Source organism: Ammospiza nelsoni, chromosome 12 (genome assembly GCF_027579445.1).
Source record: "Ammospiza nelsoni isolate bAmmNel1 chromosome 12, bAmmNel1.pri, whole genome shotgun sequence".
Lineage (NCBI taxonomy): Eukaryota > Metazoa > Chordata > Aves > Passeriformes > Passerellidae > Ammospiza > Ammospiza nelsoni.
In genome coordinates, this window is record NC_080644.1 from 6,950,249 (window position 1) to 6,976,298 (window position 26,050).

The 26,050-nt window shown below is 48.6% G+C and overlaps 2 protein-coding genes across 5 annotated transcripts in view; both read right to left on the minus strand.

Annotated features, from left to right (window-relative positions):
* Positions 1 to 4,014: 4,014 nt before the first annotated feature.
* TNFRSF6B (TNF receptor superfamily member 6b) lies at positions 4,015 to 11,238 on the minus strand. 4 transcript variants are annotated; one of them, XM_059480868.1, is made up of 6 exons: positions 11,163 to 11,238; positions 10,690 to 10,764; positions 9,977 to 10,053; positions 9,104 to 9,482; positions 6,840 to 7,034; positions 4,015 to 4,936 (listed from the first exon to the last, which is right to left on the minus strand). In XM_059480868.1, exons 3-6 carry the CDS (start codon positions 10,016 to 10,018, stop codon positions 4,659 to 4,661), a joined length of 894 nt encoding a protein of 297 aa, XP_059336851.1. In that variant the 5' UTR covers positions 10,019 to 10,053; positions 10,690 to 10,764; positions 11,163 to 11,238; the 3' UTR covers positions 4,015 to 4,658. The 4 variants fall into 4 exon arrangements, with proteins under 4 accessions (XP_059336851.1, XP_059336849.1, XP_059336852.1 ...); XM_059480866.1 differs by lacking the exons at positions 10,690 to 10,764; positions 11,163 to 11,238 and adding an exon at positions 10,477 to 10,599; XM_059480869.1 differs by lacking the exons at positions 10,690 to 10,764; positions 11,163 to 11,238 and adding an exon at positions 10,477 to 10,500 and having other exon boundaries at positions 9,104 to 9,552.
* A 3,711-nt stretch (positions 11,239 to 14,949) lies between these two features.
* The window catches only part of RTEL1 (regulator of telomere elongation helicase 1), a 44,763-nt gene continuing 33,662 nt past the window's right edge, over positions 14,950 to 26,050 (minus strand). The window contains exons 31-36 of the mRNA XM_059480663.1: positions 25,637 to 25,753; positions 23,707 to 23,949; positions 22,135 to 22,305; positions 21,107 to 21,292; positions 20,512 to 20,615; positions 14,950 to 16,169 (exon numbers count right to left, since the gene is read on the minus strand). Of these exons, the coding sequence (XP_059336646.1) occupies positions 16,095 to 16,169; positions 20,512 to 20,615; positions 21,107 to 21,292; positions 22,135 to 22,305; positions 23,707 to 23,949; positions 25,637 to 25,753 (896 nt within the window). The 3' untranslated portion in view covers positions 14,950 to 16,094. The remainder of the gene's footprint in view (positions 16,170 to 20,511; positions 20,616 to 21,106; positions 21,293 to 22,134; positions 22,306 to 23,706; positions 23,950 to 25,636; positions 25,754 to 26,050) is intronic.

The following is a 26,050-nucleotide window of genomic DNA, read 5'->3' on the forward strand; positions in this document are numbered from 1 at the left end:
ACAGTTCCAACTCTGCTATTTTGCAAGGGGGACAAAAAGGCCCTTTGGGGACCAACACAGGCAGCTGGACAGTGAGGTGAGGGTGGGGAGTCACCCCCCAGCCCCTCCTGCACCCCAAGGCCAGACACAGCTCTAAACTGGTGACCCTCCAGCAACACTTGTAAGGTCATCAGGCCACCAAAATGCGTTTGAGCTTCTTTAATAGGACTATACTGACAAACCAAACTGTTTCTTTTTATTGATGTTTTTCATGGAGGTTTTCATAGTTTCATTGGAAAGGTTTATCAGTCAGATTCTAGTTTTGCTCAATGTGAGGCAAAAATTCCATTTCCATTAAAAAATACATGGTATGTGCTCAGCAGGCAGAGTTTCACCCAGCTCTGGATGCAGATCCATGGTGTGAGTGCCACTCAGCCCAAGAGCAGCTGACCCATCTCCTCACCTGGCCAAAGTGACACCAACTCATCCTGGGGCTCCTCAGTTCCCCTGTGTCCCCCTGGCTCCATCTGGGACAGGTCACCTGCTGTGCCTTCTCTTGCTTGCTTTTGTAGACTTTCCATTCTTAGGAAGCTCCTTGAACACAGAAAGGAATAAAAATTATAAATTGAGGAGGGGTAGAAGTGAGGGCAGGGAATCAGGTGAGACCCTGTGGGAAAAGATGTCCCAACATCCCTGTTCTCTGCCCTGCACATCTCAGCCCCCTCTGCTCCTGCTCTAGGGCAGGATTGACTTCCTCAGGCTCACCTCTGCTTCTCCAACAGGGCTGGCACTGTCCCCCTCTGGCCCTGGCACCAGGAAATTTGGTCCCACTGTTGGGTGACTGCTGTGAGGGATGAGTCCCAGCAGGGACAGGCTGGGCACATCACACAGATTTACAGCCAGAAAGGAAAATGTTACCATCAGGAGGAAAACAGAAGTGTGCTTCAAAATATGATAAAATTGTCATCTCTGGAATAATGATGGGAGAATGCAAACAAGTTTGGTGTGCATTAGCACTCCCTGAGCACTCTCCCACAGAACCTGGAGGGGTCAGCCCATTGTCAGCTGCTGAGCAACACGGGAGGGTGGCAAAATCTGCAGGCAGAAGATTGAATTTACCTATCTTGTGCATGACAAGTTGGCAGCCTCAGGCCAAGAGGGCTGCAGGCTGTTTCAACAAGATGAATTGTGCACTTGCCCTGGTTTCATCCCCTCACAGCTCTCTGCACACCTCAGAAATTCCCCTGCTTTGTTTCCTCTATCTATCCTGGCTCTCCACCCCTGGCATGAGCCAGCTGTGTGTGACCTCACTAAAAAAACTCCCTCTGACTCCTTCCATTCACGTTAGTAATTCCCTGACCTCATTCCAAGCTTTACAGCTGGGGCAGCTCTCCTGGGATGAGGAGAGACGTGTCCCAACTGCTCCTGCAGCGAGCAGGTTGGGAGCATGTCAGCTCCTGCTGCCATCCTCCAGGGTTTGAGGCATCACCACCACCAGCCTGAGTCATTGCCACACCTGGCTGTGGTTACAGGTGGCCAAGGAGCCCATGGCACTGACCTAACCCACCTCAGCACTTTAAACCAGCCAGTGGTTTTGTGGGATTTTATCTGGGTTTAAGCATCTAACAGCAGGGGGAATCCTGACGTGGAGAGCAGCACGGGCTTGGCTTTTTATATAGTGCTTGTAGCATTTGGAAAATTATCTTCTGTGTACTAAATATCTGAGTCATCCTGGGATATCACTGCATCTACTTTTAGATCTTACTATGTGCTCTCCTCTGCCACATTTTATGAGGAAAGAGTCTTTCAAATCGTCAGGAAAAAGCTCATGCTGCCAACTCTTCCTCTTCTCTCTCTGGGCTTTGGAAACTTCAGGGGAAACCAAAAGGGATTTTCATCCTCTTAATGTTAATTAGCTGAAAAGGTGAAATACCTTGTGATGAAGCCACAGGTGGTTTGAGAGTGCTCTCTGTGCAGTGCCCATCCTGGCTTTTCCAGCAAAGCCCAGTTCCTGGAAGCCCAGCAGGACTCACATGCCAGGCTGTTTGGCCACACTTATAAAGGTTAATATTTATCAGAAAGATCTTCCTCAGTCACCCTGCCTACCAGCCCACGTGAGAAGAAAATTCCCTGTGCAGAAATTCCAGCTAACTTGGCAATTAGGGGAACAGGGTTGGGAGGAGACTGAGGACAGGCCCCAGAACAGAACATGATAGCAACGTGTGGGTGCTCAGGAGATGCCCTGTCAGAGCAATCAGGCTCGTGGAACCGAGCTGGTGGCACAGGGCATCATCCCCTGCCAGCTCCTCAGTGCTGCAGTGGCTGGTGGCAGGGGAAGCTGGCAGTGGGTGCAGAGCTCTCTCACACAGGCTGGGCCATCTCATTATTTAATCCCCCTCTCCTGCTTCACTGAGCTGAGCTCTTTGGTCCCCACTGCAGCCTGCCAAGGCACAAGGGAGCCAGACATGGTGCCCTAAGGAGGGCTGGACATGGTGGACCCTCATTCAGTGTGGGAGGCAGTTCCTGCACTCACAGCTCTCCATTCCTGTTCCCCTTCAGAGCAAGGGCTCCAAATGCTTTGTGCTGAGTCAGGATAACTGCAATGCAGCAGGCTGGGAATCCCTCAAGGAGCTGCAGCCAACACCAGAGGCTCCGGCTGCTCCAGCCTTCAACCCATCAGCACTGGCTGTCCTGCCTTGCACTCTGCCTTGGAGCAAAGTGCTGCAGCTGAGCTCCAGTTCTCACTGTGCTCTGGTGGAAACCCTCCTCATGTCCTGCCCCAGCTACTCTCAGACCCTGCAGAGACACTTGGCTCCTGCCAAGAGACTTGGAGAAAGTGATGCTCAGGGACTGAGCTGCATCCCACTGGGATAAAGCAGCTTGGGAGAGCAGAAATCAGAAATGGTAAAAACTGAGCATTGGGAAGGGGAGTTCTGGTCCCCTGCGAAGCTTCTTAGCAGGATTTCAAGGCCAGGCTTGGTGAAGCTTCAAGGAGATTGCCAGGACTGAGGGGATTCCCAGGGTCAGACCAGGCTCAATACAGAGGGGTGAGGGCTCCCCTCAGCTGCTTTTCAGCCATTTGCTTCTCTTCTTCCCTGGCTGAACCAACCCAGGACAATGCCAGGGTCACTGAGCTGCTTCATCCTCAGAGCCCAAAAATGGGGTGAGACATTGCAAGTTTGGGATCCCAGTTCAAGCCTGGGATCCTCAGATCAAGCCTGTGGTGCCAGGCAGGTGTGAGCACACATCCAGGGACTCCCAAGCTCTGGAGCAGTGAAGAGGCAAGCACTGATCCTTGAGATCATCACCTGTCATCCAGACTGCCGTGGATTAACTTGTCACTGCAGCAGGAAAAGCCTGGGATGTGTCTGTGGGCAGTGAGGGGAGGGTAAAATTCCCTTCTTCCCCCTCAGCTTCCTGGCACAGAGGAAGTGCGGGGGCACTTCCAGGTAGCACTCGCTTCAGAGAGCTTTAAACTGGGGGAAAACATCATCTTCTGAACCACAAACTATTCCTGGCACCTGCTCCACAGGAAAAGAGCTATAAAAAGTCAAACTCATTCACAGCATAAAATGTAGCTCTGCGTCATCATTGCTACAGGCTGGAAAATGCCGGAGGGGGTCAGTCTTGTTGACTTCCCTAAGCAACAGCTGTTTATAAAAACCTCCTGCAGTCAGCAGAACTGTCCCAAGCCCAGCTCACTGAGCACACAGCCAGGTTTGGGGACAGAGCTGGGGCTCAGGGGGACATAGCTGGGCTGTGAGTTACCCTGGCCACAAATCCCAGTGCAAACTCTCTGCATCCTGCTGGCACACAGCCTCACCGTGGCTCAGGGCTGGGGCTGTGTGATCACAGAATCCCAGAATGGTTTGGGTTGGAGGGGATCTCCAAGATCACCTTGTTCCAATGCCCTGCCATGGGCAGAGATGCCAACATGTGGGGAAAACAGACAATATCCAGGGTCAGATATGATGGTCTGGGTCTCCCAGCACACCTCCAGGTGAGACTTAGGAAAGGACTTGGGTGACAGAGAGGTGTATGATAAAATAACTTCTTTGGTTTCTTTCTTTAGAAAACATCTTTCATACATGGTATAAAAACAGGTAGTTAAGAAATAAATTTCAAACTAGCTGTACCACTGAGTTTGGGGCATCCTCCCCCTTCCTGTGCCTCAGCAGCAAACTCTCTTCTTAAACAAAAGCATGATAAAAATCACAAGCAAATCCTCCATGGGAAATGCTGTTAAATGACTAAAACTCCCAACAAGCCCAAACTTACACAGTTTAAAACAAAGCCAAACCATTTTCTACAAAGGGAACCTTGTTCTTCCCCAGAAATAATGACCTTGGATGCAGGTTTTTCTCATGATAAAATATTGACTCTTGCTGAGGGCTGGAAAATCCGTGGCCAACACCTGCTGAGCTCCTAGGAGCTGCCCCAGCAGCTGGCAAGGGGGTGCTGCTGCTCACACATTCCATCCCATCCCATCCTATCCCATCCTATCCCATCCCATCCCATCCCATCCATCAGCAGTGACACAGCTGCCACAGCACAATGCCACTCCATCACTCATCTCTCGTGCTGCTTTTCAAGTTATGTTTGGAAAGATGAATAAATTAATGAAGCCCCAGAAGATAAAAACCAAAACAAAGAGCACCCAAAAAGTCCAGTCCATGCTCTCAGCGCCGCAGGAAGCGCTCACGGACTTTCTCCTCAATGGAGTGGAGCTTGACCATGCGCAGCGCGTCCAGCAGCTCCTTGGTGACTTCAGAGTCCTCCTCCTTCTTGTGGGTGAGGAAAGCCCGGATTTTCTCCTGGATGGCTGCCCTGGTCCATCCTGCCTGCTTCTTTGGGGAGCGCTCCAGGATCTGCTGCAGGCGCTTCAGCTTCTTGACGGGGATGTTCTGGTACACCACAAAGTCTATCATGGCCTGGTCGCAGTCGTCGTCATCTGCAGCTGGTGGGGGAAAACAGCCCGGGGTTAAAGGGACACGGGACAGCAGGGCACAGCCCTGCCAAGGCTCTCTGTGGGACATCTGCCCACAGGGCTGGTGAGTGCCCCAGGCCTGGAAGTGTTAAAGGCCAGGTTGGATGGGTGTTGGAACAACCTGGTCTAGTGGAAGGTTGAACTCCTATTAGTGATGCAACCTACACTGGGCAGTTGGAAAACAAAGTGTACAAGTTCTGTAGAAAGTCAATGTACCTATTCCATGCTCCTCCCCATCAGGGAATAGAGGAAAAGCCCAGACAAATCTGATGCAATTGCAGTGAGTATTTACACATTCTTTTTCCTGAGAGTTTCTCTTTTCCCCTGCAGACTTGTAACCCTTTGTAACAGATTTGTCACAGGACCAGCCCTAAGCACAGCCCCAATCAGGGCACTGGGATAGGACAGATCCGGCCCTGGCTGCTGGAAGCTGCTGGAGTGCATCCAACATCAGGAATGAAAACAGAAAGAATTTTCAAGAGGTCAAGGCCAAAGGATTACTCAATCAGGGAGAGATTAGCCCAGTTTCATGCCACTGCAGACTGGGAATGGTTTCACTGGTTTTAGTGGGGTGGGTTGAGCTCCACTGCTCTGGCTCTGCCTCCCCGGCAGGCTCGGCTTGATGATGAGCAGATCCCTGTGTGCCTCCTGAAGGAATCATAACAAACTGGAATTAAAAAAGCCTCCAGCTCCCATTGCTGGGGCCTCCTCCCTCTATAAATATCTGCAAAGGGCTGGTGCGGCTGCGGGGGCCGGTGTCTGACGCACGTGCTGCTGACACCGCTCTGACCCGGCCATGCCCACCCCGGGACTGCATCCCACTGCTGACGGAGATTTCCAGTCTCTGTGTCAGGATCACACTCCTGGCAGGGAGCTCATGGTGTGAGTCAGGTTTTGTAAGGAGAAATCTCTGTGCTGGTGGTGCCAGGAGAGTGTGGAAAAGTGAGAGCTGCCTGGGGCGGGGAGAAGCCTCCACGTTCCCTCACCACACAGGAAAATCTTTTAGAGGCACAGGATGTCCTGAGCTGGAAGGGACCCACAAGGTTCATTGAGTCCAAGTCCTGGCTCTGCACAGACCACCCAAAACCCCTACAACACCCCCAACAGCTTGGCCATGACCACTTCCCTGGGGAGCCTGTTCCAGTGCCTGACCACCCTGTGGGTGGGTTTCATTAAAGCTTTTCTACCAAGCTTCATCCTGATGAAAGAATGACATTTTTTCACTCCAGAAAAACCTCCCCTGGATGTGATGAGGTCCCCATTGCTTTTCAGATTTTCAGGACATGGCAATAGATAATCTCATCCAGGCTCACTTTCCCGTTAAAGGTTGGACCACATAAATTTTCCAAGTCCCTCCCACCTGAGCTCTTCTATGGCTTTATGACTGACACCACGTCTCCACTTTTACACCTGACAGGTTAAAATCCACCCCACACCAGCTCCAATGAACCTTGGGCTCTGCTCCACTCAACCTGCACAAGACCAGGCTGCCATAAAAGTTTCCAGGAAACAGGTGCAGCCAGGGAAAGGGAGTGCAGGATCTGTGCCAAGCTGTGCCTCAGCTGCCAAAATCCCCTGTTCCAGCACTCCCAGTTGTCCCTGGTAACATCCAGCAGGATTTCACTGTCAGCTCTTTGTTCTCACTGTGCAGTGACTGTTGCTTAAGTCCAGCACCCTGTCCTTGCTCTATGGGACTGACACTGGAAGGAGATGAAGGAAGACAGATTATTTCATCCATAAGTATTACTAATTATGGATCACTCCATGCTTTTACAAGCCATTTCACCTCATTTGCATCTAACTAGGATAAAGTCATGAGGAAGTTTGCTCTCACCCTGGCAGCATCAGTCCTGGCACTGTGCCTGTGGCTCACCTGCTCCCTGTGTGCTGTTGCCTTCCCCAGGTCTGCAGGACGTGCACAGGGTGTCATGGTACCTGTTGCCCTTCACGTTGGTCACCTTCCCCTGCTGCTCACAGTTCTGGTGTGGCTGGCATGGGTTGGTGCTGGAGTTGGAGGAGAAGAAGCCATGGGGGCAGTCATGGCACTGGGTGTCCTCAAAGGGGGTACCTGTGCATGGGGACACAAGGGGACTGTCAGGTGACAGGCTGGCACAGGAGCAGAGGAGCAGCTGGGGATGATACCAGACACCATCTGAGCATGAGGGTGATGTTTTGCAAATGATCACTGCCAGCATTTCCCCTGGGAACTGTGTGTCCTCACACAGGGCAAACAGCAGTGCTGATGAATTGTCAGCAGCCCGCAGACATGAGAGGACAACAAGAGGACATCTCACTATGAAAGGGCCATGTCCCAGGCAGGAGCCAGCAGCCAGGCTGGTGCTGAGCTGCCAGACCAGCCCTGGCTCCCAGAGCCCTTCCCAGAGCAAGTGAAAGTAAAAGTCTGAGTGGAGGTGAAAGCTGAGCTGGCCTTGGCCACGCTGTCACTGCTGCCCTGGCTCTGGGACAGCACCTCCCGTGTGTCACTATGTTACAGGGCTGGTGCCACAGGGACAGGGCTGCACCGAGAGCATTCCCGCTCCCTGGGAGCAGAGGGAAGGGCTCTGGGGCAGGAGATTTCCCACTCCTTTCACAAATCAAGTTACAAGCAGTTTCTATGCTGTTGCCACCACCTTTAGGTTTTCCCGCCTTTCAGGTCCCTTCCAACCCAGACCATCCAAAAGGCCCAGCCAAAACCCCCAACATCTGAGCCACTATTTACAAACGGGAAATCCCAAAGAAGTTTGGTTGCCCAGGGGGATTGCACAAGGATCAAAGCCCTCATCCAGCCCAAACAGCAGCAAACTCTGCCTACAGCCCCCAGGGCGCCTTCCCCATCCAGCACCAGCACTGGCAGGGCCAGGGCTCTGAACACACACTTGCTGTGGTGTTCAGGCAGCTGGGCTGGGGGGCAATCCTACCCACACAAGAAGCCATTTGCAAAAAATAAAAAATAATCATAATAAAAACCCCCCAAAAAAACAGCTTCTCTTCAAATACCCAGCTTGCTTGCATGGCTCCTCAGTCCTAAAGCCAAGCCTCCAGACAACTTTCATGTTTGATTTCAAAGTGCTTCTCTGTAATGCCTGGAGATCTTCACCCTTTGCTGTATTACTGCATTTTGTCATGTCCTATAGAAAATTAGACCCCAAATCTCAATCATAAACATCAGCTGAAGGCAACAGATATTTTCCCTGTGGCTGGTGAGCCTGGAGCTCTTCCATGCCACACATGGAAGGACTTCAAAAGACTCCATGCTTCAAAAGCCTCCCTACTTCAAAATGTGCAGCAAGATGCTGCTGGGTTTGCTGGTGCTGCCCACCCTGGTTTGCCATCCCCTGCTGTGGTTTCCAGGCAGAGCCTGGTCCTCACTGGTGAGTTTACACACATTTGGAGCCATTAAAGGACCAGAGAAATCTGTACAGGGGAAACAACAGTAGAATAAATCCCCTAAAATACCTTGGGACTTAGATCACACAAGGAGATGGAGTCTCAGACTCAGGAGTCAAAACAAAGCTGGTTTTGTGGATTTGTGACCTGGCTGTGTGTCCACTGTGTGTTTTCAACACAGCCTCTCCAAAGTGCTCATTGAAAAACCACAAAACCAGCCCCAGAGCTACACACATTCCTCAGCCCTCATCTTACATCATCAGCCGCCTTCTTCAGCCCAGATAATTAGCATTCCCAGCTCCCGGGCTGCCTGTGCAAGGAGAAGGGAGTTGATGAATGCTCGGGAGCAGCTTGGACCGTTCCCCCCTGCCTGTGGCACAGGGCCAGGGGCTGCTCCAGGGATGGCCAAGTCACAGCCTGGCTCTGCCTGCTGCGGCAGGTGAGGCCGGGAGCTGGGACTGACACATCCCATCGGAGTGCGCTGCTGGGGATTTCAAAAGATTTCCAATTGATAGCTGCGGAAAAACCCAACCAAATTCCTCCTTGGAAAAGAAGCAGGAACAGCTGGCAGGGACGGCACTGTGCCAGCTGCAGAGCTAAAAGGGAGCCGGTCAGGCTATGGGCAAGCACTGGCTGCTGCATTTGGCTGCTGCGTTTGGCTGCTGTATTTATCCTTGATTTTTATCTCCCGCGGAGAATTTGGGGCGTGACAGGCGCCGTGTGAGGATGAGCAGCGCTCGAGTTACTTACCCGGCCTCAGAGCTCCGGTGCCGGGCGGGCACTCGGAGTGGCGGATGCACAGCTCCATGTTGGAGTAGTAGCCCTGCTGGCACTGGCAGGCGCGGTTGTGCGTGGCATTGCACTGCTGCACCTCCACCTGCTTCTCCCCGCAGATCACGTTGCAGTAGCGGCACTTCTCCAGGTAGTTCCAGTACCGAGTGTAGTGCAAATCCGGGCAGGGCTGGCACAGCGTGGCTCTGTCCCTGGAGCAGTGCTGAGCCACGAAGGTCCCCGGCGGGCACTGCTGGCAAGTGATCCTCTCGCCCGTCGCAGCATCCTTCCACTGGTACGTGGGCTGGGCATCGCAGGCGAGCTCAGCCAGCAAAAGGAGGAGAGGGGGGAGCATCCACTACGGCAAAGACAGCGCAAAGAGCCCTGAGCTCATCCTCGGGCAGAGGCGGGAGCAGCAAAAGCGGCTGCTGCTGTTACAGAACTTGTTATTGTTGTAGAGACAAGGAATTGTTCTCCTTCCCTATGCCGTTCCCAGCCCAAGCACCAGGTGCTGCCCTCCTTTGCCATGCCAGGTGACAGAGCATCCTTCCCAAACCCATTTGTGATGCATTCAGAGCCCAATTTCCCTCGCTCAGAACTTGGAGCAGCTCCAGCACATTCCTCTCTTTCACCCCGGTCAGTTCCCCACCATTGCAGTAAGAGACACCTTTGCAACCCAAGAAGAAGAAGGGAAGTTTTCCAGACGAGCAGATACAAAGCATGCTCCCTAGGACCTTTAACACCTTTTGGAAACGCAGATGCTCAGGATAGAACTGAATGCCAGAGCTTGTTGACCCTCCCTTTCCTTTCCAAAGCCCACGTGCCCAACCTGACAAGCAGAAGATCCCTTACCTTGGACAGATGCCTCAAACTGGGCACATGGCAGGATGGCATCGCACCGAGGGCTTCCGAGCGCCGGGATCACAAACCTGGAGGGACAGAGAGGGTTCTCAGAGGCTGCTGCCGCCTGCGCCGAAGCTGCTCTCTGCGGCGGCAGGCTCAATCCGACCGGCCAGCGTAAAAACAGAGGGAGATGGGGAAGGGCCGGTACGTAAAGGCTGATAGGGAAGTGCTGTTGGGAAAGAATGGGTTTCCTCGCCTGCTCTCTTCCCAGTCAGCCCTTCCTCGGAGGGAGCTGCCGGCTCTCCCCAGCGCAGGGACGGGGCAGAGCCTTATAGCGGCTGCGGGCCAGAGGCTCTGGGCATCCCCGCACCCACGCAGAGCCAGACACGTGAGACGGAAACCACCCCCAGCCCACCGCACCGAGAGGGAGCAACAGCTGGTGGGGAAGCAGCCTAGGTCTCCCTTTCCTCCCCAATCCCATCCCATCCCTGGGGACCGGCTCCGCTTACGGCAACTCCGCCTCGCCCCTCCGCTCCGCGCCGCTCCCCGCGGCCGGCAGCGCCTTTATAGACCGGCCCCTGGGAAAGACCCCTCTTGGACAAGGGGAGGTGACAGCGCCGCTCCATCCCGCTCCCCCCCCGGTCCGTCCCGGCCCCGAGCCCTTCCCGGCTCCCCGCGGCGGCGGTACCGGCTCCGCCTTCGGTTCCGGTTCCCTCCCTCACCCTAGCGCCGCTTTCGCTCTCGTTTCTGCACTTGCCTCTGAAAGTGAGGCTTTCAGAGCAATGAAGTTCGTGTACCTGTGTGGAGGAAGGAGGAGAGTGGCATTGGCACAGTTTTTCAAACCTCTCTAAGTTTTACCGGGGGTTGGTGAGAACTCGTTTTCTGGCAAGGGGAAAGGCAGGGAAATTCCCCTGCGAACGCTCTGTTGCCCGGCTGGAAGCGCCAAAGAACTTCCCAGTAAGAGCAGCTGCCTCCCGCGGGGAGTTCGCCCCGTCAAAGGCAGCCCCGAGGGGCCGCTTCTGGCTCCGGTTCCGGGCACTGAAACCGGCGCTGTGGGAAGCATCGCTCGGCTCTGTCCCGGGCTCCGGGACCAGACCCATCCCGCTCCTCCTGCGAGGGCACCGACCCTGCCAAAACAGCCCCGACCGCCCGTGCTTGGGCCCTGCATTCCTAAAGCCGGCCCCGAGCTTCAAACCTCTCCTTCCAGGTGTGCCGAGGGTGTAACACCAAACAGCCTCCAGCTGTAACACCAAACACGGGCACCTTTTGTGGCACAACATCCAGCAGCTGAGGAGGTCAGCATTTAAATCCCTTACAGGTGACAGTGCCCCAAGTCTTGGAGCCCAAGGATTCAAATGAAAACTGAACTCAGCCTTGCAGGTACAGCCTTGGCAGAACATGTGTTCCAGTGTCTGCTTCAAGACACGAGACTCCTGCGCTTTGTCCTGCTCTGTCTTGCCAGATTCCCTCCGAACAGACATTGCTGAACAGTGAAAACCAGAGCAAATGATCAAAAAGTAAATGCAAGTCTCTGCAAAGATGAGGGAACCACAGTGAGGACCTGAGAGGGTATAGAGGTTTTGCTCCTCAGGAGTCAGCAGCCTGCTCCTCCTGCAGATCACTGCAGAGAATGAACAAATCTGCATCTGCCTTCTGCCTCTCTCACCCAGCTCTCAGCCACTGGGGCTGCAGATGGAGAATCTCATGGGCTTTACTCTGAACACTCTTGAAGTTCAGACCTACAGGAGCTAAACACATGATTCACCAAGAAAATCAAACCGAGTTCTCCACCACCCAGAAAGAGAAGGAAACCGCAATGGTCAGAAAGAATCCAAAGCTCCTTCCAGTAGGGTCAGTTTCTACCCACCTTGGTTAAAGAAAATCCTCTGACTCCAACAGGAGCCAAGGGAGGGTCAGTACCACAGTCCAGCAGCAGGGTTTGGGCTGTGTTTATTTGCACTTTACACAGAACAGGCGATGGGCTGATTTACACAGGCCACTCTGAAGTGGTTTTTTGTTTTACTGCTTGTTTATCTGGATCCCCTGTAGCTGTCCAAAGTAATCCTGATGGTTTGTAACTCATTTTGACATAATCCCTGAGCCAAGGACTGCCGGGATTTCTCTTTGTCAGTGTGCATCAGCTCAGTAATTAATCAGCTAATCTCCCAGCCCTGCCCTGGCACTGAGGCACAGCCCCTGGATGTTTTTTTGAGTGAAACCACTAGACTGGATCCAATAGAGAGCCCTGCTCTGGGCCCACCCAGCTGGGGAGTTTCAGTGGGATCCCTCTGCCTGAGGCTTGACCACCCAGGAGCCGCAGAGCGTTTCCTCCTCCGCAGGCAGAAACACAATTTCAGTTTTCTGTGGATTTCACACGGAACTCACAAGGTGTATGGAACAATAGCAGGTGGTTACATCCTGAATGGCACGGCTGGCAGTCCCTGTGTCCCAGCCGTGCCCTGCTGGGATGGACACAATGCACTGGGAAACTCCGAGCTCCTCGCTGCACTGCGATGCCTTATCAGGATTTATTTTTGTTGTGAGTTTGATAATGAAAATAATGTGTCAGATGGATGCTCCTAGAGAGGAAAACACCACATTAATGGGACAGAAAGGGCTTCCCCAGACAACTTCCCCACACTCCAACAGTCTGGTGGAGCAATGACCTTTGATTAATCTTTTTCTGTCTGTTCTTCTGTTGGTCCAACAAACCTCCCAGAATGGGTTTATGGGTCACTGCCTGATACCAGAAAGCAGCAACACAACTCACTACTGACTTTGACCAGTGGAGGTAGCATGGAAATGGAATTCAGCATCCTATTGCCATGGCTCTTCCTTCACTTCTCCATACAGGGCATCGTTTCACACTCCAGGCCATCCAGCAGCACCACCTTCTGAAACTACTCTTGCAAAATAAAGTTTCTTCTTATACTCAGAGAAAATTCTGTTAAGCAAAGAAATCCCTTGCCCCCTCAGTAACCACTTTGTCAGCCAGAGACAGGGCTCATCTATTTCCTGATGAAACATTTTGCTTTGCTGATTTTGATCTCTTTTGTGAGTCCTCTCAGTTTTTTGGCGGGAGAAGAAACCAGCAGGAAAGGTTTGTTCAATGACACACTACAACGTTCCAGGTCTAGTCATAGCACTGCAAGGCAAGGGCAATCAAAAAGTTAGTATCTACTTCCTTCATGATCTGTAAGCCATGTGTCATTTGCTTCTGAAAATCAGCAAGGAGTGTCCAGGATATGTTTTTGTCCCCCCAACCAAGAAATAATTTGCATAAATTCCAATAAGCACCTAAAGCAATACAGATTTTTCTGTAACAGTTTTCTCACTTTCTGCTCTTTATAATTAATTAACTGCCCCTGTCTTTCCTTCCTGTAAATTCAACAAATTCGTTTCCAGATGACAGAACAGTCCTGACTGCTGGGGACCTTCTTCTTCAAGGTCTCATGGGATCACAGCAGGGTTTGGGTTGAGAGGGACACAAAACTCATCCAGTTCTCCCATCTCCAGGGCCCATTAGTATCCCTCAGTCCTGCCCCAGCCACCAACAGCAGGGATTGATTCCCAGATCCACTGCAGTGCAACTCCCAGTGCACCAGAAACCAACACCAAACCCACCCCAAACCAAAGCCATGTGCACTGGGACACTGGTGGGACACTGGTGGGACATTGGTGGGACACTGGTGGGACACTGGAGTGTTTCAGAGCTTGTCTGGAGGGCTCAGCTGGTGAAGGACAGTGACTGCAAAGCTCTTCAGCAATGCAATCCCTCTGCTGAAGGGTAAGAGATGAAGAAATGGAGTTCCCTGATCAAAGGAATGGAATGTCCTGGGTGACAGGGGAGAAAAACCCTCAGCAAGTTTTTCCCTCTGTGTAAGAAAGACAAGGAACTGCTGGAGAGGATCCAGCAGGGGCCACAGAGATGATGAAGGGCCTGGAGCATCTCTGATGAGGAGACACAGCTGGGCCTGGTTAGCCTGGAGAAGGCTCAGAGGGGATCTCATCAATGCACATAAATATCTCCAAGGGGTGCCAGACTTTTTATGGTGCCCAGCAACAAGGAGCAACAGCCATAAACTAAAACTCAAGGATTTTCACCTCAACATGGAGAAGAGCTTTCCATGGAGGTGGCAGAGCACTGGAACAGATGCTCAGGGAGGGTGTGTGGAGTCTCCTTCCCTGGATATTCCAAACCCACCTGGATGCATCCCCTTGTCCCCTGCTCCAGGGGGGCTGGACTGGGTGATCCCCAGAGGTCCCTCCCAACCCCAACCATTCTGTGAATCTCTTGAAGGCTCTGAGATGTTCTCAGCATTGCTCCTCTGTCTCAGAACAGAGCATCCCCAGGCTGGACCAGTCTTCAGACCAAAACAACTCCAGGAAAAGGCACAGCTTTAAAACTACTTTAGCTGACAGGGGGGGAAAAGCAGCATCATCATATTTGTCCCTGCCAACCCCTATCCAAGTGTGGGGGGTGATTCAGCCCCACAACACCTCTCAAGCATTTCCTTCTCTCTTGCCGGGTCTGGCAGCATTTTGGCAGCTCAGGGCAGACAATTCCCAGCGGCGGCGTCACCGCCCCGAGCACGCTCAGGGCTGGGCTGTGGTTTCCCTCCAGCGGCACAGGCAGGCAGCTGCAGCTCCCTGGGACAGACCTGCAGGCGCCGAGCTACCCCCAAAAAATGACATTTTACTGCTCACTGCCCCCAGCTTCACTCCAAATATTCTTCTGTTCATTTCTACATCACACCTGTATTTATATAACACTTTTCTGTCATTTCCCCCACTTACATTTGAAACATCCAGGACTTTATGTGATTTATTTATTCCTGTTTTGCTGCACTGAATAGATACATGGCTAGAAGGTAATATTCATCCACAAAGTTAAACAAGACAGAATATGATAGCCCAGAGCTACCTCAATTCCTGCCAAAGCCTTTGTTAATTGTCAATGAAGTACAAAAGTTTCCATTTCACTGCCAGCAACTCTGAGATTTGAAGAGACACTGGGTTTGAATTATATAACCAGGAGAAAATGTAAACTTTGTTAAAATGCAGCTCACATTTCAATTTTATTAAGAATAACATTTTATTAGCATAAAATTTTCCAAATTCCATTGATGTGAAAAGTAACTACAGAGTACAACCTTTCCACTTGCTCCTACCAGGGCCATTAAGACTCAAAAGCCAATGTTTTTATAGCTGGTGGTTTTGTTTTTTTTTTTTTTAATTCCTGTTTTTTTAATCCAAACAAATCAAATTTAGACAAAATAGTTTTATTTTACAGTCTAATTGACAGCAGCTACAGAAGATTTAAAATTGATACAGTTATACCACTTATATCCACTACTCACAGAGAGTGGAAATATTAAAGATTTGTTTTTAACCCATCTAACCTGATTAATTTAAAAGTTTTAAAACATTGAGATCCTTCTACTTGGAAAGCAAATCAGGTAACACAGGCACATGGAAATACCAGCACTGAGTGAAGAATAAAGCCTCCTTAGAAGCATATTCCAAAAAATCCCACCATGGATGATGGAATCAGGTTAGGATGTTGGGATGCACAACAGGTGAGAAGGAGTTTCTGCTCACCATCCACCAGTGGAATTTGTCTGTGAAAAATGATCCTTTCAGTATCTTCTGCTACTGGAGGCAATGGCTGCTGCCAAAGCCAAGGAGTGAATGTGAATCACTTCTTCCAGGAACACCAGTGGGGTAGGGGTGGGTAGCCTGGCACCCTCAGCCAGCTCAGTTCCACTGTAGGAGCATTCCTGGGGTATTTCCATGATCTGGTATTACCTGAAGGGGCCATAAAATGACAGCAGCCTCCAGGATATAAAATTTCAGCCTAAGAGCGGCCACAGGAGAATTCAGGGAATAAAATAAGTAAAAAATAAACTTTCTTAGCTCTAACAGAGGACAATGTTCTGCTTTGTCTCCTGCAGTGAGACCTTTCAGAACTGACCACCTTTGCTGGAAAATGCTCAGCTCATAATGCAGAGCCAAGGATCACAGGGATTTAAAGGAGCCTCCATCCTGCTCCTGCTCAGCAAGAGCCAGAGCACAGCCACTGCCTTCTGCTGGCACCAAGGGCCTCCTGCCCCTTCTGGGGCTGCCATCAGGACCAGAAGAACACTTGGGTCAATCGCTGCCTCTTCACATCACTGCGGCACTTGGGGCACTTCTTCACCACCTGCAGAAACCAACAGACAAAACACACAGGGAATGGATTTATTGTGGAGGAAATGCCACAGATGGAGGGACTTCTCATGTGGGCAAATAGTGACAGGATAAGGGGCAATGGTTTTAAACTGAAACAGGGAAGCATTAGATTAAATTTTAGGAAGAAATTCTGTACTCAGAGGTGCTGAGAGGCCCTGGCACAGCTTTCCCACAGAATGTGAGGCTGCCCCAGCCCTGGAAGTGTTCAGGGCCAGGCTGGATGGGGCTTGGGGCAGCCTGGTCTAAGGAAGGTGTCCCTGCCCATGGCAGATCAGCTTTAATGTCCCTTCCAACCCAAACCACTCTGATATTAAATATCTCTAGCACATTTTGGCCAATATGAACTACAAGCCACAGCAGCCATTTGTCAGTCCCTGAGCTGGTATCTGCTGTTTGCAACCTGCCTGTTACCACAGAGTGAATTATTTCCTTGGTAGTAATAAAAAGGAGAGGAGGCTTTGTGGCACCATGCAAAGTGGCACCAGAATTTACAGCACTTGCCCCAGCTATGACACATCTGGGGGACTGAAATACAGGAACGAGGAAATGTGGGGCTGCAAGAGCTCTTGTGAAGTACAGCTGCACCTGTGGGTAAAATCCTGTCAACTGCCTGAGTTCCCTGAATTCCTGCTTCCTCTTTGCACAGATGACAAGGAAATGTCTCCCTGATATACCTGGACATGGATGACACACATGGACATTGCCAAGAGTTTTGTAGGGGAACCAAGTACATTTATTTCTTCATAGCACCCCACACCTTCCTCATTAGCAGCATGAGACATGAAGACACATGAGGTATCATTTCTTCACTCAGGTTTCAGTTTGCTTCTTCACTAATCATCAATTTTAAAGTAATTTGACTTGCAGATGAATCCAAACTGCTCTTCTCATAGCTTGCAAATTACTGGTAAAACTGAACTGGTCTCTTTATTTCAAAAGGGAGATAGCAAATTGGTTTTCTTTTAAAAAAATTTTTGGGAGAAGATTGCCAGCTCAGGAGGCCTAAAAAGATGGGCAGCTACATCAGTGGCACTGCACGGCCTTCCCTGAAGTGTGGAAATTCCTCATTAGAACCACAGAGTGGTTTGGGCTGGAAGGGACATTAAAGCTCATCCAGTTCCAAACCCCTGCCATGGGCAGGGACACTTTCCACTCAATCAGGTTGGATGCCAAGCCCTGTCCAGCCTGGCCTTGGACACTTGCAGGGATCCAGGGGCAGCCACAGCTTCTCTGGGTACCCTGTGCCAGGGCCTCACAGGGAAGAATTTCTTGCCAATATCCCATCTAACCTCTGGCAGTGGGGAGCCATTGCAAGAAAAGGTGCAGACTGCAGAGCAGGCTCAGGCAGTAGGATTTTGGTTCGGGTGACATTAACTGAAATATCAAAAATTGAAGGGCAGAGGAAAGGTCATTTTATCTCCCAACAGCCAGTGCTTTACCAAAGGCAATTTTAAGCGTAACACTTAATTGTGAAACCTTTGATTATTTCCCCATATTACAGATAGTCCAAATGAAAATAACTCAGTCTTCTTGGAAGACCCACATGAATAAATGCATTTAAACACCTGGAAGCAGCAACAGAGCCTCTGGAGGGGAAAACCACACAAGCATATCCTGGTCCAGTCTCTGCAAGGCTTCCCCTAACACACTGAATCACCCAACACGCTCCAGCACTAATCCCCCTAATCCCCCTCTAGCTGCAGGGAATTCCATCTGCTCTGGAAAAGCACCTCCAAAAGCTTCTAAAAGCTTCCAAAATTGTTCAGCACCTCTCCCCACCAGTGTTTTGCTAAAATAACAGATTGGACAAGATGTCAATTTGCAAACTCCATGTTGTGAATGATGCTCTGAGTCACTTCCTCGGTGGGACAATATGCACCAAAGGGCTTTTGAGCTGAAAAAACAGTGAGTAAGTTATTAGGAAAGAAAAACAGTTCTAAATGCAGCCCTGTCAGAGTGACAAAGCCCAGTCCCATCTGATGAGAGCTCAGAGCTGGGACAAGGTTGCTCATTTCCTGCTGGTAAGGGTACCCCTGTCCCAAACACATGGATGGGGTTGACTGTCCAGCCTCACCGGGCATGAGTGGGGATGGGGATGGATGTGGTGGGACATGGCTCCTCTGGGATTGCTTTCAGAGAAACACAGGATCAGCTTCCTGTTTGCAATCCTGTGTTTGCCTCTCAGCTGCATGACCAGCACAGCTCTGCCCCATCACTGGAGAGGCATCTCTGCATCAGCACAAGTCACATCCTAAACTACACAGGGAGAAGGGAGGTTTGGACAACAGCAGGAATTTCCCCATGGAAAGGGAAGTAAAGCACTGGAACAGGCTGCCCAGGGAAGTGCTGGAATCACCATCCCTGGAGTGTTCAAAACCCATGTGGCTATGGCACCTCAGGATGTGGTTTAAGGTGAACACGCTGGTGGTGCTGGGTTGATGGTCTTTAAGGTCTCTTCCAACATAAACGATTCTATGACTGTATTTGATTTTTCATTAACCAAACAACACCTGAATCACATCATGAGCCACTTAACACTCCTGTACACTGAGAACATTAATCACTACAGGTGTGTCAGTAAGTAAGATTAATCAGGTAAGTGGCAGATATCAAAATAATTAATAATAAGATTATTCAGTAAGTAGCAAATATGGAAATCATTATTAGCAAATGACCCATGACTCATTTCCTCAAACATGGAAATGGGATGCATGGGATATCTAAACAGAAGAGAAAGAACACTCCAGTTGGAAGGGAGCTACAGTGCTCCTACAGTCCAAGTGCCTGACCTCTTTAAGGGCTGTACAGAAGTTATGGCACTGTAATGTTAAAGAGCATTGGAGCCTCTCTAGGAAGCCTCTTCCAGTGCTTGACCAATCTCTTGGAATAGAAATGTCTCCTGATATCCAGTCTGAACCTCACCAATAAAAGCTTTGGACAGCTCCCATGAATCCTGACATTAAATCCCAAGGAGAAGAGCTCAGCACCTCCCTGTGTCCCCTCCTCAGGAGGGGCTTTGGACAAGGACCTGGAGTGACAGGACAAGGGGGAGAAGCCTTAAAAGAGAGCAGGGTTAGAGGGGATATTGGGAAGAAACTCTTTCCTGTGAGGGTGGTGAGGTGCTGGCACAGGTGCCCAGAGAAGCTGTGGCTGCCCCATCCCTGGAAGTGTCCAAGGCTAGGCTGGAGGGGGCTTTGACCAGCCTGGGACAGTGGCAGGGTCCCTGCTCATTGCAGGGGGTTGGAATGAGATGAGATTTAACGTCCCTTCCAATCCTGATCTTGTGCTTATTCCAGCCTCCTCTTGGACCAACTCTGTCTTGGCTGCTATATTTTATCTGGATGTCAGTCCAATGTTTTCTATGCTCACCTTACAGTTCAATGTCTTCCCAAGAAAAATATCTTTCCCTGGAACTTGGAATAACAGATGATTTTGTACTTGCTTATAGATTGACAAGCTGAAGAAGTTTCTTTTCCTTCTGTACTGTTTTTGGATATTCCTGAGCTCCACTGATCAGCAGCTTTCTCATCACATATGAATGTTTTTAGAAACCCCTAAACTCTTGCATTATTCTGGTTTTGAAAGTCTTTTAACATCTGGCTGCTGAATTAAATTCTGGTAAGATGCTCCCAGACCCAGGCACCCTGGGACCAGCTACATCTTACCTAAAGAATTTCAATTTACTCAGCTGGGAAAACCAAGAGACTGGAGGTATTTGAGCAGGAATTCAGAATCACAGATTCACAGAATTGTTTGGCTGGGAAAGACCCAAAAGGTCACAGAGTCCAATGGTTGGCCCAGCACTGCTAAGTTTACCTCTTAACTATGCCACCAAGTACCACATCTACACATCACAAATCCGTCCAAGAATGGTGACTCAACCACTTTCCTGGGCAGCCTGTTCCTTGTTTGCCTCATTCTCATAACAGAGCTTTACAATAGGATTTTGATGGGGAAAATATTGAAACTGAGAAAAAAAAATAAAATAAACATTAAAATATTTTTTTAAAAAATGAAGTGTTTTTAAAGTTGACTCCACAACTTGTTGCCTTTGTAGTTTTAGACCAGAAAACATGTGGAGGCAGCTCGGAAAGATGTCAAAGTGTAAAACCCCAGCTTAGGGCAGAGATTTGCCTCCAATCATATTGCAAACCATGGGAAACAATGGATCAAGGGGTAAATCTTCCATTGGCATTTGACTGTTCTTCCTGGAAACAGAAGAATTCTGATTCCAGGCTTGTTCACATCATTCTCCTGAAAAGCACAAAATTCCCCGGCAGTTTTGGGAAAACCAAACCAATAAACAGGAGAACCTTTAAGAACTGCTTCCAGCACGTTTTGCAGCAAGTGAAGTCACAAAATGGGCATTTAAAAGGCACATCATCCTCGGATTTGCAGTTAGAGCAGTGGAATCTTCCTAGAACAGAGGGGAGGGTGAGGAGAGAGAAAGAGAGGGAGGAAATGACTAAATTCCTGTAATCACCTGAGAAATTCTCATGTATCCACACTTCCAGTGCAGTCCAGAAAACAATGACCATGAGTGCAATGAACTAGCTCAACAGTGCCCTGCCACATTATTTCTTTCAAGTGACCTCACAGTCTCTTGATGCTTCAGATCCCAGTAGGAACTCGGGTTACATCCTTCCTTTACAAGGAAGTTGTCAAGAAAAAATCCCTAAAGTTCTCAGGAAACTACTAAAGCATTGTGATGAAGACAATGAAGAACTTTGAGAGCTCATGCAAGGTACAGAAAGTAAAGATTCTCCTCAGCAAACCACACCAATCACACTGCACCTGAGCAAATACAGGCAGGAACCAGTGGTTTCATACACCATCAGTCTCATTTCTGTAATTTATCTTTATTCCCAGGAATCAGAAAATTACATCCCAACTCTCTCCTGTACCTACCACACTCTGGTTCCATCTCTAGGGGAAAGATGGGCACAACTCCAGAGTCTGTGGGTGCTCTCACAGTATTGGTTTCTTTGGACACTTTAGTCTTTGGCAACTCAAGTTCACTTTTCTGGCTGAAGCAGAAGGAGGAAATCTTACTCTGAATTTTTTCTGGTGCCCCACTCTTAGGAGGGGCTGCATCTGGGGAGAAAAAGAGAAAACCAGTGTATGAACCTGCATCATGGAAAACAAAGTCAGCAGTAAATTCACTCTGTTGTCATCGTATAAGAAGAAAAACAAATTTAAAGAACTAGTTTTTATGCCATAGTGCTTGGCAACAGATGTTTTTGATGGATACTAACCCATGCAATATTACTGAAAGAGACTCTTTATATTGAAATAGTTCTATGGCACTTCTTCCTACAGAATGGGCCTTGATCCACTCCTGCTCCCATCCCACTTAAATGTAAAAATTCTGCCTTCACCCTTAACACACTTCACAGTTTAAATATGGCAGAACTACAACTAGTTTCTTTCTTATTCCCTTGCACTTCCCCATCTCATGTTATCTTTTATCTTACTCCTGTTTGAGTGTGGTTTTCTTAACCCAGTGCAGAGATAACCAATGACTGATTCTCCTTGACAGATCTCAGGCAGGGAGGCCCTAGCCCAGGAGAGGGACTTTTCACAGGGGTGGGGAGTGATAGGACAAGGGCAAATGGCCTTAAACTAAAGGAGAGCAGGTTTAGATTAGAGATTAGGGGGAAATTCCTCCTTGTGAGGGTGGTGAGGCCCTGGCACAGGGTGCCCACAGAAGCTGTGGCTGCTCCATTCCTGGAAGTGTTCGTGGCCAGAGCACAAGGCTCAGAGCAACCTGGTCTATGGAAGGTGTCCCTGCCCAATGCAGGGGGTGGAAATAAATGAGGTTTAAGGTCTTTTCCAACTCAATTCAGCCTGTGATTCCATGATTGTGAGGCTGTTGAGCCTTACCCATCATAATAATAAGTAAGATTTTAAACTTGTTACAACTGCTCATTCCCTACCTTGTATGTGGCTGATTCCTTTTGTGCAGCTCTCCAAGCTCTGGGGTTTCCCTTCACTTTGCTCCAGCTGTTGCAATTGCTTCTCTCCATCACCACAGACCATTCCAGTCAAACCCTTGCACAGCTCTCTGAACTGCTCCTTGTGGTGAGGACGCACAAACATGTAAAACCCTGGCCAAAAGAAAATACAGACAAGTGCATAGGAAAATCAGTGCCTGACCATGGAAAACTCCTTGCTTTGGAGGGGAGAAATTCTTTGGAAGCTGAATAACATCAGTCAGATTCCTCGGAGTATATTCAGCTTGGTGAAACACTTGATGCTTTTGTGATTTTTATAATAACGGGGCTTTCCTTGCCAGAAGGCAGATGAGTATTTAGTATTGAAAATAATCCCAATTTGTCTTGAAATTCTTCCACTCTGTACAGCTCAGAATAAATACCCACCCCAGCACTTCACCTGAGAAGTGATCTAAGAACACAATATCCAGAGAGACGCTCAGGAAGGAAATTTCTTGTTACTGTTTGGTTGACAAGGATTCACAACACACGTACAGAAATTCTGAAAAACCCCGATTATGACTTATTGCCAAAGACAATTCTATCACAAGGTCTTCTGAGGTCAAAACATTTGTTCAATAGAGACAGTGACTCTGAAAGAGTGCTCAGGGGGAGGTTATGACTCACACATATAATTTTCTTCCACTCTCCACTTTGCCAAGACTAATCTAATTTAACAGTTACCTAACACACCAGGATAAGTGTATTCTCTCACAACTTGCAGACTATGGTACCTATTCAAGGCCAGTGGAATATTTATTGTTATCTGCTAAAGATAGCAAACCAAATTTCATCAGCATTTCCCAGCACACACTGAATGCATCATTTCCAGCAGAAGAGTCACCTCAGACACTTGGGAGAAGGTGGAACTGAGGTGTCACATCACACAACATATCACCATTGAGGCAGTCAGGATCAGCATACAATGCCTCTTCTTCTTCCAAACAATTAGGTCCAATTTCAAATTTTAAAAACCTGTAGCTCCCTAAACTCTTCCATCACTAAACCCATGAAAGGAAAATAAAACAAAACAAACCACTTCTGACAAAATAAATTATATCACAGCTTCAGAAATATTTTCAACTGAAGCTGTGTAGAATAGTAAATCAAAAGCCTAACTGCTTATCCTGGAACCTGAAAGTGATCTAAGAACTTAGCACCAGTACAGCATCACTGGTCATGGGAATAAAATTAGGTCAGTTCAATAGTCAGCATTGTCCTTTCTAAAGAGCAATTGTAGTAATTGAGGAGACAAAACAGGTGAGATGAAGGTTAGGACTGGAATTACTGAGGTGTTGTGTAAAGTTTTTAATGGACAATTTCTACCTGAGCAGACAGAGGTAACATTTCATAACCTTGATATGTTCTGCTCTCTGAATGGCATTCACTGAACCCACTGCTCCAGCTGCTCTGCTGATCTGGGTAGTTAAACCAAAAGGTGAGACCTCACGTGAGACCACAGCACCCACATTTTCCTTTCAAATAAATAAGAGTGATTTTTAAAAAACCCCTTACTTTGTAGGAGGTGAAAGTCCTGTGGCCTCTCGGTGGTGAGGGCTGCTATCACCGACACCATGGCATCGTAATTATCCGTCTTCTTGTAAGCCAGCAGAGCCTCATAGAACTGGCTGTAGCTGCTTTTGTCCAAAGCCCTCTGCACATCACTGAGATAGGCAGTCCTGAGGGCCTGGTGATGCTCTCTCCTGGACCCTGGAGCCTTTTCAGCCTCTTTCCTTGGAGCTGCACTGGCATTCTGCCCTGGGGGACAAAACGCGTGAGAAGGCTCGAGGAACAAACAGGTCACTCCATCACATCCACTTCTCACATTTGGAGGGAACTCCTGAACTATTTCAAAGTGGTGAAGCCAACCCCACCTGCCCAGCATGGCCACACCTGTTCCTGGAAATGGCAGCAGAGCAAAATTATTCTGGGGATCACTTTTAGCATCTTCTGGAGCTCCTTGATCATTTTAAATGGAGAAATGTGTCAGAAGGTCACTAGGGAATGAGGGTAAACAGGTGGGTAAACCAACTCTGCTGGCCTGAAATAGGTAATTTTAAAGTTCAGATTTCTCACTCCTCAATAATAAAGGCAGACAAGGGGTGGGGTGTGTGTTTCCTAACAGGAAAACTATGTCCAAAAATACTATCTGACCTGAAACAACACTCAAGAGAGCACAAGAGCCAGGTAGGAGGTCTGCAAAAGATAGAAGCAGCTTGGAACATTCTGCTAAATGCCAAGTGAACTTTATCTACAGTATAATTCTCTGATTTCTGGTATGTTTTAGAGAAAAAAGTTCTGGTTTGCATATCATAGGCATGCAAATATGGATGAAGGATATGATAAGAAATTTATTTAAATTAACCTGCCATATATTTTGGTATCTGGATCTTTAAAAGTCCTTTATTGGATAATAAAGATAATTAGGTTTCAAAACACAGGCTTCATTCAATTTGGTGGAAGTGAAAAAATTGGGTGTGCATTTTATAAGCAGTATTTATTGCATATCCTAGAGCTTTCTTATATTTCCAGAGAAGCATTCTCTTCTTAAGGAGGCATAGAAATAACATATCCATTTACTCCTATTATTTTCTCAATTACTTTTTGTGGAAACAAGTTTCTGTGAAACCATTCTAATGATTTCAATACAAGATAATTACTAAAGATTCTGCTTTATTCAAATATCCTCAAAACAGAAAAGAAAATGGAAAAACAAATAAAAAGAAACAGTATAGCTTCACACATTAGAAGTATTTAAAGCCTTCCAGGAAACTGGCTTGTTTTTTTAAAGAAAGGATTAGCATTTGACTATTCTTTGTCCTCTACAGAAAGACTTCTAAGCTGTCCAATGATCCTACTCATTTCCTTGTGAGAAACACAAAAAATTCCCAGCTGTTCTCAGGAAAACCCATAATTAAATAAATGAGCCCACGAGCTTGAAGGTAAATACTGGACAGAGTGAGATTAGAGGGATGCACACAGAGATTACACTTAGTACTCTCTGTTTCTGCAGAAAAAGCCAGACTGTCCACAGAGGGAGTGTACACATTACACCAAGGACAAAATGAAACAGTTTCTACATACCTGAATTCACACTGACGTAATCTTAACTCACACTCCTTACACGGCTCCCTTTCATGGACCCTGGACAAACAGGAAGCCCAGCAGACCTGTGCTCAACCCCCACTTTTCCCAGCTCAGCCTCTAGTACAAGTGTCTGGCTTCAGCTGGTTTCTTTCACATGCAGCTTAATTTAATTTATTGGCTTTTGTGTTTTGTTTTGCACAATCCTTGCTGAAAATTCTGAATTATCATCCCTCCCACCTACGGAGGGGGAGCCACTGTGCTAGGCAAGCATAAAGAACATTGATTTGCCCCAGGAGAACTTCCAGTCAGTGATGAAATAAAGCACAATAGACTGGATTTTATTAAACATGGAGGGTACCTGCACTATTCAGTCCTGTTGTCAAGTGGGATCCTCCTTGGTTCAGGTGGAGCCCAGGGTTCAGCTGAGCACAGGAGGCCTTGGAGAATGTACTTTTCTGCTGGCTCTGTTTTTCTTCTGTTAAATGAAACCAGTCCATTAACAGTGAATTTAGGGAAGAATGAACATGGAATAGTGCATTTCAATGCATGCCATCCTGTGCTGAAAACATCTGAGCAACCCACAGAAGCTGTGGCTGCCCCATGCCTGGAATTGTCCAAGGCCAGGCTGGATGGGGCTTGGAGCAGCCTGGGATAGTGGAAGGTGTCCCTGCCCATGGCAGGGGTGGAACTGGATGAGTTTTAAAGTCCCTTTCAACCCAAACCAGGCTGGGATTCCACATAGATTTATTTCTCTGATGATGAGCTAACGCCC

Excerpts from the sequence above, each read along its gene's own strand:
- TNFRSF6B (XM_059480868.1), bottom strand. The coding sequence starts at position 10,018 with ATGCCATCCTGCCATGTGCCCAGTTTGAGGCATCTGTCCAAG. Across the intron at positions 9,483-9,976 it reads GTTTGAGGCATCTGTCCAAG|TGGATGCTCCCCCCTCTCCT; the intron begins GTAAGGGATCTT and ends TCTTTGCCGTAG. Across the intron at positions 4,937-6,839 it reads CAACAGCACACAGGGAGCAG|CTGCAGATGACGACGACTGC; the intron begins GTGAGCCACAGG and ends TTCCCCCACCAG.